The sequence below is a fragment of the Myodes glareolus genome, chromosome 6, assembly GCF_982192425.1.
Source record: "Myodes glareolus chromosome 6, mMyoGla1.1, whole genome shotgun sequence".
NCBI lineage: Eukaryota > Metazoa > Chordata > Mammalia > Rodentia > Cricetidae > Myodes > Myodes glareolus.
Genome location: NC_142031.1, coordinates 79727495 through 79749580, shown reverse-complemented (window position 1 = coordinate 79749580; position 22086 = coordinate 79727495). Strand labels below are relative to the sequence as shown.

General features: G+C 37.5%; 1 protein-coding gene across 35 annotated transcripts in view; it reads right to left on the bottom strand.

Annotated features, from left to right (window-relative positions):
- The window catches only part of Nrxn1 (neurexin 1), a 1058343-nt gene that overhangs the window by 321750 nt on the left and 714507 nt on the right, over positions 1–22086 (bottom strand). For all 35 annotated transcript variants that reach the window (XM_085690899.2, XM_087907274.1, XM_087907282.1 and 32 more), the window contains one exon: positions 3182–3363. In XM_085690899.2, coding sequence (XP_085547025.1) covers positions 3182–3363 — 182 coding nt within the window. The remainder of the gene's footprint in view (positions 1–3181; positions 3364–22086) is intronic.

The window sequence follows — 22086 nt, the reverse complement described above, 5'->3', positions numbered from 1 at the left end:
CTTTCTGACCCCCCCATAAAAAAAACAGAATTTATTTTGTAAAATCAGAATGAACTCAACAATTGTCCTAATAATCAGATAAAACGACTCTTGAATATTCTCAAACTTAATAATTAATATTAAGTATAGTTGCCAAGCATGCTGGCTATAATCCCAGTTATGAGTAGGCAGAGGCATTAGATCAACTGTAGGGCAATCTGTCTCGAAAACCAGGCCACCTCCAGTGCTTCACACACCCAGAGAAAAGGAAAGCCTTGCAAATGTCTCCTCGCAAATTTATTCTATTTGATTTTCCCCTTTTCTTACTTTTCTACCTTCTTGATTTTAATTTTTCCCCTTACGTTTTCTTTTCTATTCTTTTCTGAGTACAGTTGTAAGAAGTAATTAGAGATATGGTTCAGTCTTAAAACCAACAAAACAAGAAGAACAAACCAAAACCCAACTTTGAGATCATTTAACTGCACGTGACTCATTTCCAGATGAGTGACATTGAGCTCTAGCGGCTGGGCTTGCTGTGCAGACAATGAACAAGATGGAGGGAGAGGGGTTTTTGTTGTTGTTGTTGGATTGAACTAAGCCCTGGCTTTAGATAGTAGTGAGCATAGCTGAAATAACAGTAGTGGTGTTACACCCTAAATTAATCTGTAAGCCCCACCAGTCCAGAGACCAGGAAACTTCCTAGGACTCTGGAAGTTGTAGTTCTTTAAAGATAGCACCTGCCCAAGAACCAGGTAACTTTCTGAGATCCTGGGAGCTGTAATTCTTGGAAAACAACAAGGACGAGTTATGGGAAGGTAGGGGCACCTACAGGTTTTGTTCTTACCTCTGCCAATACCTGTCTTGAGGCCACTCAGCTGGAAAGGTTCCAGGTGGTGGTTCTGACCAAATTCCATCTTGGCCATTATTTAATATTTTAATAGAAGCTTACTTTAATTTGGCCAGAATGGTAAAATTGGTTTTCTTTGGCAAATTTCAGGATTTACAGTGGAAACTGAGAACAATAATATCCATTCTTTAATTAAGGTCAGACTCTGGAGGCAAGGGAAATTTGAAGATTTCTAATTCTAAACACACACACACACACAGAGAGAGAGAGAGAGAGAGAGAGAGAGAGAGAGAGAGAGAGAGAGTAGAGATCAGCATTGAAACTAAAATGAATGACTTGGCAAGGCCTAAATGGGAGATCTGGGAGAAAAGAAAAGCAAAGACGCCCATGACCAGCAGGACACACCCTGGGGCAGACATAGAAAATATCGTGTTTTTACTTTTAAGAAAGCTTAAGCATACAATTGGTCAGAACTGGAAAAAATGGTGGACACCGTAGACCAATCCAATTGTCCAAAAAATAAACAGCGGTAGCTTGAGTAATTCAATAACAGGCCCTACCACTTCAGGGCGATCATTGCAGTACCTTTCTCGGGATGAAAGCGTAATTGGCTACAGATCAATAAGTAATTTCTCTTAGAAGGACAAAGGTCTTGTTTTTCTTCTTTTTAATTTATATATATATATTTTTGAGTTGGAAAAGCTCTTAAATCCGAGCTGAGAAAATATATTTTGAAAGTTGACATTACTTTAAACAGAAAGATTCCTGACTGCCCTGAGAAGTTTATCTCAACTGATCATTTATTTATGATGCTATAAAAATCAAAATGCTTTCCATTTTGATTGTTGGGTATTTGCTGAGAGGCAACTGAAATTACTTTCCGAGGGTGACCATCTTATTACAAGTGCATTCTGAGTGGTTATTTACAATGGGTCAATAATTGTTATGCTGAGGTGTTATTTTCTGTTTACTTTTGCCCCCTAAGACTAACAGTGAATTCAGCTTTAGTAGTCAAGGTGAAACTTCAGCTGACTTATCGGAAAAGCTGGAAATCTAATGTAAGAATAAGATTAAGAAAAAATTAATAAAATCATTCTGAATTAAAACCTTGTCAATCTGTGATGATGTAGCATAGTGATTTGTTATTTTCCTAGCCATCTTAGGACTTATGGCTAAGACCAGTTTCTACCAAGAAATGTTGACCTTACTACAGGTTCTTTGAACACTTAGCATAAAGAAATCAAATTACATTTCCATTCTCAAGAGACTGAGACGATCGGCAATACTCAAGGATAAAACAGCTGTAGAGAATGAAATGTCTTTGAAACTTCATGAAGAGGAGGACTCTAGGTAAATCAAGAATCCCTTCACTTTTTGTTGGCTGGTTTGTTTTTAACATTGCTTGGCATGGACCCCAGGGTCTTGAACACATTATAAAGGCCTTTACTACTGATGTATGCTCCAGATCTAGAGTTCTGAAGATGCCATATTTTCCTGTTTATGATTTTGCAATACAGAAAAATACTAATATCTCTTAGCAGATAAAGCATGTGCATTCTTTAACACAAGTAATACAGAGTACCAAGGAAATGGAGAATTATAACTGCACTTGGTAATTCCTTAAAAGTAGGACTGCAAAAAAGGGTCTGAACCTGAAAGTCTGCTCTGGAAACTAAAGAGAAAGCATCTCTTTCATAAGCTATTATTTACCATTTCCTGTGTTCTGGCTAAATTTGTATGTGCAGTTCAGCAGAGTTGAGACAGAAAAGGAACATTTCTCAGAATTTTCCCGACAGCTATCAAAGCTAGAGCAAAATGCCCCAGAAACAATGATGTTTGCCATTTTCACAACCCCAACTGAAATTTTCACATCCTTAAAGTTTCCTTCTTCATTCCTCCCACACCATGTAACTTTAGACATTTTTTGCTCTGGCAAGAAAAGAGGTAAGACTACCAAATCCAGATCTTTGGATGCTACCAATACAGCAGCCCCTGCTTCCAGCCAGATGGTACAGTGCTACTGAGCAATATCTTACTTTATTAACTTTGAAAATCTTCCTAGAGCAAAAAATTCACTGCCAAATGTCTTTGCAAACAAAAAATTGACATGACTTCAGACTCAAAAATAAAAATAACTTTCTTCTTATTGTGAAGTTCATGTTAATAACAGTAGCACTGGGGTTTATTAGCTACATCTTAAATTCATATTTACTGTAACAATATACTTTGGGAAAAATTTAAGTGTGTATATCTATATAGATATATAAACATATGTACAAACACATACATACATGCAGATAGGTATAAAGTTAATGGTGAAAAGCAAATTTTGAATCTTATTTAGAAAGTACTTACTATGTGCAGTTCAAGATAGTCACCCAAGCCTGAGGAACTGTCCACTCGTACCAACACTGCTTCCTTCTGAACAGTGCTAAACCCTATGGCCAGCCTGTCTGCTCGTGTGCTGGGCCGGTCATTTGGAGGCCACTTATATGTGATCTGTCCACCACCTTTGCTAAAGATATACGTTGTCCCAGCTGTAAAACAAAATACAAATCCCATTAGTATCCATACACCAAATCTATGTTTCCCATGTCATGTATTAATGCAGCAATAAAATGTTCACTTTATACATAAACTATGGCAAGGAAATGATAGATATCAATGAAACTTGCTCAAGACAGAGGACAGAGTTGTTTTAAAAGTAATGGAGTAGTCACTCAGGTTTAATGCACTCATTAAATCCACCAGCAGGTATCCAGAACAAATAATAGGCTTCAGTTTTCTCCATTGAATTGGACAAGCATGAGATGTAATGGGCTTTCATTTCATCCTGCCAGTTTTTAAGGAATAGTTTAGTAGGAAACATTGACTGGAGGCTTGAGAGAAGGGAGCAGAAACGTATATCAACTTGTTTTCGAAACAAGGACTGCGTGCGGATGTGACAGGGTCATACAGCACAGGGAAACAACCTGCAACAATAGACTTCAAATCAGACATTTATGGGTAAAGGGTCTCTGCACATGTGGCACGAGATAACTTATGTATCAACAGTTATAAATCTCAGAAGTCCTGTCAACAAATAGACATAACACACTCCACCATGGAAGTCAGGTCTTAACAGGTAGGATCTGGTGGCTATGAAATAGCACAGCATCCTAGACATTTCCCCATCTCCTTCACTCCCTGCAGGTGAATACTGCCCTTACAGCACAAAGAATAATGTATCCTCTCGGTCATGGGGGTTAAGATTGTACTACAGGATGAAGATGGCAGACTTTATCAAGGTCACATAAAGAGAATATTTCAGTGCACGGGATTCCCATTTTGCTGCACTGCTAGCATGTTTCTCACGGATCACAAGGAATCCCTTGAGGAAGACTTGGAAGAGATAGCAGAAGAAAAATACGTAAGAGAAAAGAAAGGGACAGAAAAGATGTCTTAGTGCACTTGTTGCTCTTGTGAAGAACCCAGGTTCTGGTCCTAGAACCCACATGATGGCTCATAACAATCCATAACTCCAGCTCCTGGAAGACCAATGCTTTCTTCTAAATTCTGAAGGCACCAGGCATGTATATAGCACACATGCATACATGAAGGTGAAAAAAAATCCATAAAAAACAAAAAAGATCCAAGGAAGGAGAGAGAGAGAGAGAGAGAGAGAGAGAGAGAGAGAGAGAGAGAGAGAATCTGAATAAAGGTGGATCTGAAGGTATCTGCCTGTTTCCAACTACTAGTAAAACTGAATAGAAAACAAAATCACAAGTTCAAGGACTGCCTGGACCACAGACTCAATTCACACCTAACCTGGGCAAACTTAGTAAGATCCATTCTTAGAGTTTCATGGTAGAGTTCTCACCCAGCAAATGAAAAGCAATATTTTCTATTTTCAGTGAGACAAGAGAAAAGAGAAGAGAGGAGCGGGAAGGGAAGGGCAGGAGGGAAGAAAGGAGGGAAGGCTATTGGGAGACACATATTAGGTGGGGTTTGAATGTAAAACATTTCCCATTGTCTCATGGATTTGAAAGTTTGGTTCCCAGGGAGAAACACCATTTTGAAAGATTGTGGAACCTTTAGAATGCATTTTTGCTAGAAGTGAAGCTGTGGTCTCTGAGGTTTCACAGCCTACTTCCACTTTCTGTCAACCCTTGGCTTCCTGATCCAGCATAGACAAAATGTCAAGAGCTGCTTCTGGCTTTGTGTTCCTATCCTGATGGACTAGAGCCTCATACTGCAAGCCAAAGAAACCCTTCCTTCCACAAACTGCTTTTTTTGTCATAACGATGAGAAAGGTTACAATACACCTTTTATATTCCCTCTCCCCAGACGTTCATTCGCACTAATATTCCTAAGCAAGCAGTTCGTAAGGCCTATCATGGTTTCAACTTGCTATTTGGTATTTTTGAGGATTATTAAGAACTTTTTAACTGTCTCAGTAAGGAATGTCAATAAAAATGGAATATAAGAAGGGGCTATAACATAATATAACCATAACTATTGCAGACAATATTCATTTTCTCTTTTTAATTCACTTTGTTCTTGAATGCATATGAATATTATTTCACATGAAATGAGGAATGTTGCAAACTAGAGGTAAATTTCAGAATTAAAGTGGGAATTTTGATGGTCTCTTTCAGAATTATCCAATTGAAGCCAAGTTGCAAATAGCATCAGCTTACATTTCCTGGTGCGACATTCATATTTATTTATTTACCTACTTATTTATGTGTTTATTTCATTTTACTCAGGTTGGCTCCAAACTCTTGCCTCTACCTCCCTAGAGTTAGGATCATGACCTGAGTATCACATCTGGCTAAAATAAACTTTTAAAAACCATTTTTATGACTGTTTCTTCATTCTTCCCATACAGAATGAAGTCTTTTTTGTTATATTTGAAGAAGTTTAGTTATAACAATTAGCTTCTTTCCTAAAGTCAAACATTTGGTTAAGTGGAAAAGTTAGTTATAACCCAGCTTCTAGACTCCTGACCCAGGATATGTGGTTTTAGTTACAATACTGTTTCTCTCTCTCTCTCTCTCTCTCTCTCTCTCTCTCTCTCTCTCTCTCTCTCTCTTTCTCTCTCTCTCCCCTTCTGCCTTTCTTTTTCTTTCTTTTTTTTTTTGTTTTGTGGTTGTTTGTTTTTGATTTGATTTGGTTTTTCAAAACACAGTTTCACCGGGTGGTGGTGGCACAACCCTTTAATCCCAGCACAGGAGGCAGTGGCTGGCAGTTCTCTGTGAGTTCGAGGCCAGCCTGGTCTACAAGAGCTAGTTCCAGGACAGGCACCAAAGCTACAGAGAACCTTGTCGTGAAAAAAAAAAAAAAAAAAGACACAGTTTCTCCGAGTAGCTAGAGCTGGCTGCTCTGGAACTTGCTCTGTTGACCAGGCTGGCATCAACTCACAGAGATCTCCCTGCCTCTGCTTCCTGAGTACTGGGATTAAAGCCATGTGCCACCACTCCCTGGCATAAGCTGCTGTTTCTATTAAAAGACATCCAGAGAAAAGTTAACTGGAGGTATCAGTCTACCATATCCAAACTAAACCATCACATAAGTGCTTCTTATTGGTCCAAAAGTGTTCATCTAAATGTTTATACTTTCAGCTATATAAATATAATATCGATATAATTATTCACAATCTGAATTAATCATGTAATTTGCTCTTTCTCAATACACAGCGAGACCGGGACCCTAGCATTCTATCAACGGATCTTTCCTGTATGTGGTGGTTTTATTGTGACGCCCTCAGTTTCACTACAGGAAACAAATATGGTGATTATTTCTCCACTATTTCTTTCTGCCCTGCGTGTATACTACATACACTATATTGAGTGTAATTCAGCAGTAAAATTTCATAAAACAGGGGAAAACTAGATTGAAGGCCACTTTTCTGCTTACACATATATGCATGGTACTTTCTTTTCTAAAATTCCATTTTGCATCAAACATGAAAAAAAATCTATATTCTTAAATTCCTTTTTCTATTCTGCTGAAAAATAATCAAATGCAGTGAGCCAATGGGCTGAAATTTTAAAATCTACTTCATTAAGGGTGTGTCTTTGTCAGTGACAAAGATAGCATGCTTGCTCCAGCAGAGGGACATAGAAGTGATGAGCAGAAATTCTGACCTGGGGTGGACCCAGTTCTAACCACATGTTCTCACTCACTACTCACTGAGCCTGAGGTCAGGATGGATTCCATCCTTAGGACTGCTGGTTTGAAAACACAGATGACAGGAGCATCACTGTCTCATGGAATTTCTGTGGGAATACAATGAGAGGGTGCACAGAAGCCCCCGAGAGCCTACATTTTAGCATATGCTGAGTGTTCAGGGGAATTGTGTGTGTGTGTGTGTGTGTGTGTGTGCACGCACGTGTTTGTGCATATTTGTGGATGGTCATGATTGCTTGTGTACACCCAAACCTCAAGAAAATATAAAAAATAGCACTGCAACATAATATGAGCACTTTGAGAACATTTGGATTTGCTTCAAATTTATTTTCAAACCAATTATCTTTTAATAAAGGGCTTTCTTGGATAATGATTTTTATTAATTATTCTGTATTTTATTCCTTGGAATAGCACTGTTCTTCACATAAATCTACTCTATCATTGTTATTTACTTTCATTAATAGTGGACAAATAGAAGTCACATTAAATTACATCACATGGGAGTTTTTGTGAAACAGAATATTAGCTCACCACCAGAAAACATCTAGCACGGCCATTTTTATAGCACAAAGCAAATATTTATTTGACCATTAAATAAATTTTTTCTACAAAAAATGAGCTAGAAACTAGCTTTAAAATCTTTATTCTTACAACAACATGTGTTATTTTGTATGAGTGATTTTAGAGAGAGAGGAGCATATCATAATCACACCTCCAAGCTTTAAATCAATACAGAAAAGGGTGGAGGAACGTGCCATCTTGATGACTTCTGCATGTTTGAGGATGGATGGATTTGTTGCAAGTTGCCCTTGGCATCCTTCACCTCACTAAGTATGTGGACGACTCAACCCTAAAGTAGAGTTTAGAAATCTTTCCACTTAACGCCTTTTAGCAATTCCTGTTACTCTAATTTCATTAAGAAAATATCAGATCCATACTCAAGAATGCAACATGCTCTGTACTGAAGTAAAAGATTGCACATATTATTCATGGGTTTTAATTTGTTTGGGGGCTGTCTGTGATGTTGTGACAAATATTTTCAGCTCTTCTTGAACACTATCATTTGCATGAAGGACACTCTCTTCCTGCCTACTCTCTCTTCTCAAACTTCCCCTCCTGAAGCATTTTCACTTTACTTCATCAAGGCTCATAGAATCCCCCAAATGTACTGAAACTCTCTGAAAAAGAAATTCAATCAGTAATCACAGGACTGTTTGATTATTGGTTGCTCCAGATCTTTGCTACACACACAATAATACAATTAACTTCTGAAAAGATTAGCTTCTAACTCATAAGTGCATGAATAAAAGGTTCTTGTTTGAAGGCCTATAATTCTATAACCAACTTGAAATATTTGGGTCATTACGTTTCCATTAAATGTAACAGCAGTATAATGCTTTATACAGAGAAAGTTCCAAGGATGTCAGATGAAAATTAAAACAATAATAAGTGACAGCTTTTATTCTTCCTATAGGCATGTTAATACGTTATTGCTTAATTTAAATTTATTGAGCATTTTTAACATATGGAACTTATTCTTTGGAATGAAGGACCTAGACCCAAAAATTGCTTTAAAAAAAGACCACTGGACCACTATATATTACAAAAGAGTATAAGAATAACTCTAATGTCACTAAACTGTGAATCATGCAATATTAAAAAATGATAACTAAGGCCATTCAGTGGTGGCACACACCTTTAATCCCAGCATTCAGCAGGCAAAGGCAGATAGATCTCTATAATTTGAGGCCAGCCTGGTTTACAGAGTGAGCTCCAGGACGGGCTCCAAAACGACACAGAGAAACCTTGTCTCAAAAAACAAAAGAACAAACAAACAAAACAATATAACATATAATTACAAATCATTCTCTTCCCAAATAATTGTAAAAGTATTCATGCTCATACAAATTAAATGATGAAATCAAAGCACTACTGGGTTTGTTTTCAATACCGAACTTTTTTAAGAACAAAAAGCTTAGGCAAGACTGCATTACATTAGAAAATACTTAAAGTATCAAAGGTACACTTCGTACAATGAACACGTTTACTCCATTTTCATTAACAGACTAGAAAGCAAAAGAGGGTAATTGATCCTTTAATATGGAAAAAGCAAAAAAGAGTCAGGTAAATAAAATTGTTAGCTACTGGCCCCAGACACCTACCCAAAGTAAACAATCCCCTAATAATGAAGGTCTTAGTGGAGTAGCTCAATGTCATATTTAGGTTGAACAGAGGTATTAGCCTATCATAAATGGACAGTTGTGTATACTTTCAGAATTTTAAGTTGTAAAATCAAGGGGAACTACTGAACATTAAGAAAATAAGTTGTTGGATTTCTTTAAACTTAATGTTAGCTGTGAATGCTAAGAAGAACCTCTCTGCTCATGCACTGGAATTCCCTCAAGTGGTACAGTAGAGAGAGTGCAGACACCCAGCTCAAATGCCAAGCAGAAACTTGGTTCTGCAAACAGCACAAGTAATCCAGTGAGCCAGCTCCAACAAGCTGCAGCTCTGCCCCAGACAAGTACCATCTCAAAATAAGAATGATGTGTGCTTACTCAGTAAGAAGTTTCCATCAAACAAAACTATCAAGCATATAGGCAGAAAGCTACCATGAAGTCAGGAGTCATTTATCCCAGATAATTCAAATAGCAATTATGCATTTCAATAAAGTCATAAAGCAACTTTGCCTTGCTATTAACTTAAAACATTTGTCTAATAAAAATGATTGTCTAATAAATATTCTATATGTTCATTTGAACTGGCTGTCACAGAAGCACTATGTTGTTGAAAGAAGCATATGTTCACAAATGTAGCATGCATACATTTTACAATTTGGCATTCATGAACATTTACTTCCCTGATGTAAGTATGTTCCATAAAGTAATATCTTGGGGTGTAAATAGGTCTTTGAGTTATTCTTCTTTACAACCATGACATGCACTCAGGAAAGTCACCAAGAGCTACGTTGTCTAACCTATTAACTATGAACATCTCTAAAATTTCAAGGAGAACAGTAAGGCTGAGTTAATTAGACCTCAGAAGAGACTCATTGTATGATTTAGATATTTCCAACAGAGGAACACATGAATGGTGTTTAATTGTACTTTATAAAGCCAAGACTGCCCTATCAATAACTCATATCAAGAGAGTTCATTTGAGTAGTCATCTTGGTTTTCTCTGCATTATAAGGGAAAGGATTCTAAAAACTTAAAACTATTTTGGGATGCTTAACAGTGCCTTGCAAAGGAGATGACGGTGAAGCCTCAGTTAAGGGTTTCCTTAAATCTGTAACATAAGCAATCAATACAAATTATATGTCTGTACATATGCTATTATATGTGCACATAAACATATACTCTCAAATTGAGGTTGGACACGTGGTTGAACATTCAAGCCAGGAAACGCTCTTTTAGAAAATCTATGCAGTATCAGATCATTTGACAATGTTTTGCAATATCTTCATGTGCTTTGAACATACCAAGGATTGAACCTAAGACCCTGAATATCCTAGGCAATAGCCTTCACACCATACTATATTCCCAGTTTTGTTTTCCCATTACATTTTGAGACAGAGTTACACTAAGTTGCTCAGGCTGTCTTGGATTCACTCTGAAGACTACTCTGGCCTTGAACCCGTGATCTTGCTGTCTTGGCCTCCCACCTAGCTAGAATTACTGACCTGGGCTACGAAGCCTAGAGCAACCAATTTTATTTCAAAGGCACTTGTCATTTTCTTCTTGAACATGCCATTTAGAAAATATCCCCTCTATGAATGCTTATGTTCTACAGTTGGAACTGCGGCGTGAGACAAACTTTTTCCAAGATCAAACTCAGAGTCAAGGAACATTTTTGAGTGTCTTGGTCTTAACCATGTGACTGGGAGTAAAAACAAATGATCGAGACCTGAAAATAAAATCAAGCAAAATAATCATAAAACTTGCAACCCTGGGAACATCACATGTTTATGTCTTCCTTTCTGAAACTAGGCTCTCTTAAGCAGTTACTGAAGCTAATGTCTCTGACAGGTATTTCAGTGATCAATTTGCATTAGAGCTATAAACAAAATGAATAGGAAGAGAAGAAGTCACACCATTAGGTTATTTAAGAAAAAATATTATTTTTATGAACATTAACTAAACTGTGCAATCTTCCAGCAAATTCTTACAAATAAAGTCACCAGAAGCTTTTTTTGCATACATTGATACCCTCCCATTTACTCAATTCAAACTTGAATTGTGAATGGTCTGAAAACTATGTTAAAATAGAAATCACCTAAGCAAAGCAGCCGAATCTGAGATCATTTCAACCAATAAACCAGATATTCACTCATCCATTTACTCATTCACTTAGCAGATGGTTGGGAGCTGCCATGTAAGTGCTGGGAATTGTGACTGAGTTCTCTGCATGGGCAGCAAGTGCTCTTGCCCACTGAGATGTTTCTCCAGCTCTGAAAGACATTGTTTGACAAAATGCAGCCATAGTAGCCCTAAAATACTTATGGTGATACATAAAGGCAACATGAGAGAAAACTTCAAAAGTAAAAACAAAAGAAAAAAACCACAAAAAGCACTTAATAAAAGTTACTTAAGCACTCACTATATACAAAGCAGCATGCTGTACTCTGACAGTGATAGACAAGGATGTACCATTATGAAATCTCTGTCAACATCCAATCATTCTTGGAGACATAGTTACATTGTATCACTTTCAATTTCAAATTCAGTAATAAGTATACATCTTTATTGATTTGGTCCCTTCCACATTTTTCTTAATAAAAAGTTAATATAAACCAATACCAGATTTGCCAACTTTTTCACTAATTATTAGTCCTTTCAAAAATTCAATGATTAACCCATGACGTATCATGTTAAGAAAAGACTCTTTGTTAGGGCAACTTTAAATATTCCACGTATAAAGCACCTTAAAGAATCCACTGACCTCTCAAAAGAACCTCAAATTCTTTTGGAAAAGGCATTGTTTAACAAGGTTCTGGAAAAAGAAGTATAAATTTTAGGGTCAGATTTTCACAAAAACCAGAAATGACACTCAAAACCTTTTCAGATACAGGGAGCATATTCACTCAGATAAATGGGAAACCACATTTTGAAATGGAAGAAATCCGTGCTGTCTAAGAATACTCTTATCTCTGCCTCCTGCATTAAATCCCTAGATAAACACACACTAAAGTTCGAGAGTTGGAGTCAGGACTATTCAAGAATATTAAAAATGCTAGCAGTATTAAAAATGCTAGCATGAAATCATATTAAAAATTCTAGAAAATGCAAATTTCCATTAACTGGGAGTCAGATAACCTCAAAAATAGAAAACATGATATTAATGTCCCAAGAAAGAAATTGTATCTAAGAGAATTTTGGTCATAGTTTATCTGTTTATCACAGAGATTTCCTACCAGTTGCATGAGAAAGTAAACAAGTTTTCACTTTTTAAGCATTAATTTACACTTAGGAGGAGAAAAAAAAACATAGCAGGTACATTAGTAAAATTAAAATAAAATATCTGTAACTCAGTTGGTTTCTTTTCAGCTTATGCTCTGAAACAGCCTGTGAAGATTACGAGAGGCATGAAGCTCAACCCTCTGTAGGCAGTACCATCTACTTTCTTAGGATAATTACAAGAAGCAAAGAATGGGGATGTTGGGCCACTTACTAAGACACACAAATGTCAGTATTTATAAAATGTAAAACTCAACCATCTAAACAACAACAAAACTCTTTAGCCGGTGGAATTCAACAAAGGAAATGAATTTTGACAGTGACAGCTTTTTTATTGTCTTTGTTTAATGGTTGCTCGATGGAGACCTTTGCCTTCCACCACTGATGTGAAAACACAGGGGTACATGTGGCAGACTTTTAAAGTTGGAATGACTGGAACATTCTACTGACAATGAGGAAGATTAAGCAAGTCAAAATCAAACACGTTTTCTTTTGCATTAGGTTCTCAGTTCTCTATTTTTCTCGACTAAACTATTAGCTGGCTTTACTCCCAGTTCAGATTGTTGAACTTCGGCTCTGAGCTCAGAAGACCTTCAGTCTGAAACACAGGTCTTTAAAATATAGTCTTGAAGAAGCATCTGTGGACACAGTTTAGGAGGTCAGGCAGCACGAGGGACAGGTGAAGGGCTTTATACTTAAGTACTTGGATTTATAGGCATTTGAAAATACAGAATTCATTTAAAATTGGCTGTTGTATTTAAATTAAGTTTGGATACTCTCTGTCTGTGAAGTTATTTAAATTAAGTTTTATGGCCCTTATGAGAAAGAGGGGTCATTCTGAACCCAGTGTAGTAAGCTTACTGCCATCAATCACTAATTAGAATTAATTATTAAGGCTTCAGTTCCCTTACTCAAATATTTCAAATCATTCATCAAAATGACATGACTTTCTGTACCTTCTTTACAGTACAGAGGCCATCGCCATATATGCTGTTTGCATAAATGCTTCGGAAGTGATGGCTTCAGTCAGATGTTTGACAATAGCACCACAAGCTACCCTTCAACAAGAGAGCAGCATGTTTGGAACAGCAGGCAGTATAAAAGTGCTTTGTGAATATTAACATATTCTAGCAAATTAGTTTGCACTCATTATCATAAGCAATTACTTACTGTTTAGATGCAGCTCACTTTAAATTGGCAAGCAATTTGCAAGAATTAAACCACGACATAGAAAGCTCTCTGAAAATCCAACAATATGCAGTACCTTGTACCAAGTGCAGTTACTCATGAAACATAGCTGGCATTAAGATAATAAGTGGGTGGTTCCATGGACTTTCAATGCAAGTTAGTTTGTCTACCAACAAAAGAATTATTTTCTAGGAAGTATTAATAAAGAGAGAGAACGTAAGAACGTGGGAGAGTTTCACTCATTTGACTAAGTTCTGGTACTTTGATAATCCCTTACATAAAGAATTATTTGGGGTTATATTGTTTTCCCCTTACAAGAAGCTTCACTATCATGAATGCTCTCTTCATTTACTTCTGGGGCAGAGATGGCCGGTGTCTGTGGCTATGCAGCACTTACTTTAGTAACAGAGCACTCCAGGGTTAGTAGGGCTACTGTCTTGGCTGAGCCTCCACTTCCCATTCTCCATGGCAAGCTGAAGGAGTTTCATGTGACAAGGTGGCATCCAATGATACATGGACAGAAATTCTGGACAATTCTCCTAGTTCAGGCCCTGAAGTGACTGCCCACTGCCCTCATGCTATTTACTCTTTACTTCTCTCTGAGGCTCGGGGGCGGGGGGAGGCAACATTTTGTATGTTCCAGCTTCCCAGACTATGACCATCAAAATAGACCCATTGTTAGAGAAACCACCATATATTTTGGATAGACCTGTACACTTCTGGGTCCCATTTTTATAGTAAAAGTACTTACATAGCTTTTAAAACAAAAACTACAAAGCATCCCCCCAGTGGCTTTCTTTATCAATACAGGAAAACAAGTTTAATAGAAAAGCTGTAATTATCTCTTAGACTCAAAAAGAAATGGAATCCTCACAAATGAAATTATTTACTCATAATCACAAAGTAATTGAAAATTTCCTATCGAGACCCTTCCTTGGGACATTAGTAAGAATCTATTACTCTTTCAGGGTAAATGTCCTTTAGCCTCCCAGAGGGCTGTCAAACACATTCCTCATTCCCTGAGTCCTTCTCCCTTTCAAATATAACTGGTATATACTTGCAAAACAAAGTACAATGTGTGGTTTAGGAATCCTAAGCCTAACTGGGCACAAAACTGACTACCGAGAACCTATTTAGCAAGCTGCCAACTGTAAAGACTTGAGACACAAATTGCCCAGCATCTTTTTAGTTCCAAAACTTGGGAAAGTCTTTTCCAAGTAATAAGAGCCAACTTTTTTTTAAAAAAAAAAATCCTTATTGTAATGGTCTGCTCTGTCCCTTTAAGAGATAAAGCATGACCACTCCCTCTCCCCCCACCCTCCATCCACTGAGGCAAGCTGATCTTCAGCTTCCAGCCTGAGTCCATTCCCCCAACCATCTTCCCCTCAAAGAGGCAGATTCTCTCTCTTCCTTCTCCCCACTTCTCCCCTTCCCCCCTTTCTGTTTCTCTCTCTTTTTGTGCCTCTCTCTCTCTGCTTTTCACACCTTCTCCCCTTTCCCCTCCATAACCCACTAAATGAATATCCAACCTCACTTTGGGACTGGCTGCCCCTTGTGGCCCACTGCAGCCATTTGGGGAACGGTGCTGTCCCTGCCTGGAACTAGCTGCTCTCAGGACCTGCCCCTCCCCACCTAACGCCACTGCGGCTAGGCCTTATGACCTGTCTGCTGCAGCCACTTGGGGATCCACAGCATTTATACTTTTACCATTATATTTGTGCCGTGACTCAGATTCGAGGAAGTTTGCAGTATTTTACTTTAATCCATTACACTAATCATCAAGAAAGATCTCCTAGTCTCCCTGTAAGTATACAACTAATTCTTGAGGCATTTTGTAAACATGAGGCCTAGTAGTTATGTAATATGGAATACTTTATCATCATCAACATTCTCCCATATTTTCCTACTGGTTTGTCCTGGGGCTCCTACTAACTCTCCAGCATTTTCCTTCTAAGATGCTGAGTTCAGTTTCTCTCTACAATTACTTTTCTTGCCTGTTTAGCTCAATGAATGAAAGTTACTTTTGATACTCATGACCCATTAATCATATTGTTGCCTCAAAATAAGCCCCAGTAAGGAAGCTAAATTTAGTACAGGAAGGTCTTTTCTAATCTGAATTTCATAGCAACAAAAAAAAGTCTTATTTCACTAGTGAATTTTTGTCCAGTGATCTCATGAACAAATCAAAATGTTAAATAAAATTGTATCAAATATTCTGTGGAACAGTTAACAAGAGAGAACGGCAAGATATGCATCTCTCCATATTGCCTCACCAGAGTTCTGCCCTGCCTTGATTTTGTTTATTTTTGAGGACAGCCCACTTGTGGGCTAGAACTTTATATTGTATGTGCTGGCTAAGGCTGGTAGAGTCTAAAGATGGCAGCCAGGCCGCCTGTAAGACAGTCTCTGACTTCATTATGTTCCCATTTACAAGCTAAGTCGCTCACCTCCAGTGTCGTAATCATGGCCAGGATTAAAAAAGAAAACAAATAGAGTAGGAGACAAATTCCCCCTCATCCATTTTCAAATAAAACATGAACTGATTCTCTGCATCAGACTGTTACTCGGCCTAGTACCTCTCTTTGTTCTGTAGTGAGAAATTGGTATGTTAATTAATGTTCACTTCCCTTATTCTCAGTCATTGCTCAGCTGGTTCTCGGATCTCAGACTGTCTCTACAACTGGAGTGGCCTTCAGAGACAGAGGAATTAGGGAGCAGTGATTTTATTGCAAAACGGTCTTTTCTTTTCATTTCTACCCAATGGTTATGAGTAAAGCACATCCTACACATCTTATACATGGTTCATGGTTCACATTCTTCTGGTTTTAATTTAAAGAAAAGTTCTTTCTGTGTGGCCCAGGCTTGTCCCAAACTAACCCCCCTGCTGCCTCTTCCTTCAAGTACTTGGATTATAGACATGCATTACCTTGCCCAATATATTATTTGTTTTTCCAAATAATTGTCTTGACAATGACAAAAATATGTTGTTATTCCTTGCTGGATTTCTATAACATGCACTTCGCAGATAACAACATTGATGTGGTAAATAAAATATGTAACAGTCAAGAATATTTTGAAGATGATTTTATTTTCATTAGATGGTTTAAAATTGAGTATCTCTGCACTATACATACAACAAAAAACATACTATTGAGAAATTAACTAAGTATTATGCCTCAAATTAAAAATTCTATGTCAGCAACTGTTTTAATTGTCTTGAAATGAAATATATTTTAGAAAACATGAATACAATGCTATAAATTAAAAATACTTAGAAAGGAGAGAAAAGAAGGTATTAAACAAAACAAAACTCCCTTGGCTGACTTTTTTTTTCCAGTATTAAACTTGGAAAAAACAAAAGGTTTTAGTATTTTGTTTATATTCTCACATGCAACTTTGGAGAAAATTTTTGCACATATTTAAGTAATAATATACATCTATACACTTTTCTTTCAAGCTTAGCAGGCATGTACTAAAAATTGATATGCAAACTAAGAAGTCTATGCATAAAATGTGTATAATAAAAGTTTGTATATCAAGAAATAAAATATTACTTTCTCCTCTGAGAGTAGGGGAGATTTTGGTAAATCAGTACCACAGTGGAAGCAGATAAGTAAAATAACCAGACAAATGGGGTGAAAGTCAAGGATTCGTCTTTTCTTTGAGGAATGTTCTGAAAGAACTCTATTGGAATTCAAACTATTTCAAAACAAAACAAACAATATCTCAGCCTGTGCTCATAGCGTGTTTATTCTTATGCAAAAAAGTATTTAAAATTATCAAGATTAAAGGGAACATTTAGAAATGGAAAGAGGTAAAGCACACTCTTACAATACTTACCCCACAAAGATGCTTCCATTTTTTCCCAAATAATACCAAATTTGCAAACGTTTTTAAGAGTTTTTATTTTTCTGCCATTTATTCTTTGTAAGAAATACTTATTTTCATAATGCAGCCATGTCTTTATTTATTTGAACCTCCATTTTCTTCCTTGTACTGTATTACAGCTTTGAAGGTATAAATTCCTAAGTCTCTTCTACTGCAGTCAGAGATACCATCAACCTCACTCTACTGTCATCCCTGAATATGATAAAATATAAAGTAGACACAAATATTGTAACAGTAGTTCTTGCTTGATAACTATTGTGTTATATTTCACTATATTAAAGTTAAAGCCTTCCTTTTTGTTTAAACAGAAAAGGGGAAATGGTATGGGAGGTCCTTCTGTCTATGTGTTGCTTTTATTGGTTAATGAATAAAGAACTAGTTTGGCCTATAGCATGGAAGGAGGAAGGCTAAATCAGAGAGAAGCAATGGATCGACTGCCTGAGACAGACGCTGGGAACTTTAGCTGTTATGTAAGCCACAGCCACATGGCAATATACAGAATAATAGAGATGTGTTAGTTTAGGATTTGAGTTTAGCCAGAAATACGCTTAAGCTATTGGTCAAACAGTATTGCAAATAATACGGTATTTTGAGTGGTTATTTCATGGCTGGGTGGCCAGGACGAACATGTGACCCTTCCTTCTACAAAGAACAAGTCATTTGTAGAGTAGTTTCTTCTGAATAAAACGTTAACTCCAGGAGAAAAGGAGTCGCTCATGAGAATCCAGAAGAAAATCTCAGATCCTACTTATGTTTGAAAAGCAAAGCTCTGGAAGACCTGGAAAACTCTTTTTCAGCTTTATTAGAGAAAACAGCTACTTTGGGAAGAAGATGCTGCAGTAAGCCTCAGAGAGGAGACCTCGTAAACAGATTGACCTGTCTGCAATTAGTACAGAGAGCTCCAGTGTCACTATGCTGGGCTGAGCTCTCATAGGAAACTCCTTACCCATACGCCTTAGCAAAAACAGCAGAAGCTCATTGGTTTATGCTGGTTAAACTTTGGTGGAATTGTTACTTGAGTCTGTCTAAGTTCTTCCCTGATGCCTCCCCTCCCTGACAATTGTGTGTGTGTGTGTGTGTGTGTGTGTGTGTGTGTGTGTGTGTGAGAGAGAGAGAGAGAGAGAGAGAGAGAGAGAGAGAGAGAGCTGCATCTTTCTAGGAAAAGTCCCTCAACAAAAAACATACATAATAATCAATTTCTGATCAATTCTGATCAACTTCTGATCTAGTGAGAACTCCCAGTCTAACTCTAGAACACAGTGGATATGGTTACTAGTGGCAAATATGATGCCTACAAGCAAAATAGAAAGAAAAATTTGTGCTATCATCTGTGTCTAATACTTTGACAATGAAATGTAACGTTATCTACAATTGTGGGGGACATTTGCAGATATCCTGGGACATATGAAATCTGTAGGAGACAGGCTGGACAGATTTTTCAGATTGACTCATTTTAAAATAATGGGTATACTGGAAACGAGGAGAAAGGGTTCAGCCACTATAAGTCAAGAATGTAACAGGGCCTTTATATAAGCAGAAGTTTCAAAAGGAGGTATGCATAAGGGCATAAGGGGGTGGGTAAAACATTTGCATAGAAGTATGATAAAATAGAAAAGATAAAATATTTGAATTCATTGTCATAAGCACAGTTTTAAAGATTTATATTTAATATTTCTTTATTTGAAAACTGACTAAAGAACAGTCCTATGTTGTTGTGTTGCTGTGTTACTGGACACTATGATTACTGATTCATTCTCTGAACATCCACCAAACACAAGCACACACACACACACACACACACACACACACACACAAACACACTGTCTACAGTAGGACCCAGGCATGACAAGCTCAATAGAGGCTTAAGTCTCAGTAGTTTACCCTAAGGCAATTCCTGGTTCCAAGAAAGACCACAAACTGGCAACACCCAGGCATCACATAGAAACAGACCATCCAAAGGTAACTCCTAGTGTTCCAAACATTGTCAATAGGATCACCTGCCTGCACACCCCACTGCTTTTCACCAGGACACCCCTAGACAAATGTCAGACAATCAGGAGTCCTGAACCTTAGAAATCACTCACCCCAACCTCTGTTACTAAAAAACCCCACAACAACTGAGCTCGAGGCTCTTCAATCATGCCAATATGTTGGACACTAGAAGAGTCCGAGTTGGAATTAAAAATAATGGCTCCTTGTGTTTACATACATGACTCAGTCTCGTAGTTGGTTTTGTGAGGACTCTTTGATCTGGCCATAATCTGCCATTCAGCTGTTCCTCAATATTACTATAAAAGGTGTGACTTCTTTTGTTTCTTTTCTCCATCACCCTTGTCTATGGAGTGGAACCGCCAAGATGTATTGCATGCTTAGTGTTTCTCTCAAACTCTAATAAAATTATCACTAAGTTTCCTTCTGAGTCATTTTTAAAATTACATTATTAGCAAGACTACCACACACAGAAAGGGATTCCTAACTTCACTGGTAATATAAGGTACCTAATGTGGGGTTTGCTAAATTACCCTGGGAACAGGAACACCTACAAGTGCTAATTCATACAAACATCAGGGTATCCCTTTGCAAGACATAGAAAACCATCAACATTGGTCTGAAAAGTTTCAATTCATGTTGGACACATGACCCTTTTAGCAGGGAAATTAAGACACAGAAAGGAGCACTCAAGCAATTACTCTCTACCATGCTTGACACCTAAAGTAAAAGAAGGTCAAGGTTTATGGGGTATATGTTTGGTTATCTATCTATCATCTATCATCTATCTATCTATCTATCTATCTATCTATCTATCTATCTATCTATCTATCTATCTGTTGCTTTTTGGAAAGAAGCACATTTTCAATAAAATAAGTCAAATATAATTTAGCTAAATAAAGTTTTCCAAAAGACAATACCCATGCAGCACTAATCCAGGATGTAAGAGGAACCGAAGGACAGCTGTTGAAGCCACATAGTTGAAGAACAGATTGCAGCAAGACACAGTTATAAAAAACCAAGACACTAGAAATCCTCATTCCCCTCTCCTATTGCTCTATGGTCCCTCCAAAGCACAGATTCCATACTCAGCAAATTAAACTGGGGACCTGTGAGAGTCAAAGTTACATTTACAGTCTTAATTACTGTGCCTAAGAGATCCACGAAACAAAAATGTCTCCGAGCTGCAAGCCCTTTGCCCAAGGACATATAGTTCCTGAAACCCTGGAGGCTGCTGTTTATGGAAGATAACAAGTCACATGGCTTTGCTTCCCTAAACAAGTTTATATGACGCATCTGCACCAGAAGTGCTTGATCACATGTGGGCGGGAGGTACATGGGTAGAAAACATGTCAGAATGTATGCTTGCCCCTGATTGGATCTGCTGGGAAAGCTGATGAATTATAAGTTTTGCCTTCCTAAGCCCCTGCAAAACTTGATTGATTCAGGGCCATTTCCTGGGAACCTGGCTATAGACCTGACCAGAGCCCACCCATCTGGCCAGTATTTAATTAGAGCCTGCTTCAAATTTGGCTTTAAACTGTGGTAGTGGGATTTTATTCTCGATCAGTGGGATTAACATACCCAAGTGGGATTATACGCTTAATAAATTTTCTATCACACTTGTCTTTTCCATTGAAAAGAGAAGGAACCCTCAAAGAGATATGATTGAGTCTTTGCAGTGGCCCCACTCCCAAACCCAGTTGATTTCAGACAAGGGAGAGATCATCAGGCAGTCTAATTCAACTGTTAGCTCTCTTTTCTAAATTATCAAGCTTTAATCACTGAAATCTTAGAAACTACCCATATTGTGGAGACCCCCCCAAAATGTAGACATTCCTCAGATAGGAAGAAATGTTACACATACATTGCCATAAGCCAACTGAGGCCCTGCAAATGAAATCACATTGATCAGCTCTCAAAAAAAATGTGGAATAATTTTTCTCAGGTTTTGTTTACCAAATTTATCCAATGAGGTAAGCCCCCAAGGTAAGCCCAAAGAAGTCCATTTGTCTAGCAGTTGAATTGAAAGGTTACAAACAAAAGGCTCCCTTGAGTCCTTTGAAAGCCACAAGGTTACTTTCTAGCCAAAGGAGCAGGAAGCCGGCATAGAATAAAGTGCCAGCTAAAGACATGTGAAATGCGCTGAAGTTCAAAAATCTCTCCACGCGTAAGGTTCATGACATAAAAGTACTGATGGAATAGTAAACCTCATGTTATTTCCTAAGGCGATTTAGATGTAAAATATTAAGGCACATGAAAATCATACAGCAAATTGTTTCCATACAAGTTTCTTTAATTAAAAAAAAGTTTGCATTATAAATTATGTACAAGTACAAGATTCTGTTTTTTTCTTTAATTGAACATTGTACCTCTCTTAGAAGAGCCCTGTCTGTGCTCTAAGTGCATCCATACATTCGACTTGGTTTTCTTTTGGAGTAGAAACACAATTGCAAATGAATACAATTACAAAGCCATCGTCCCACATGAAAGCACTAAACCTTGATCAGGGAAATGTGGATCTTGTCCTAATTCATTGCTCTGTGATTTTGCCAAAGCTGTTAAAAC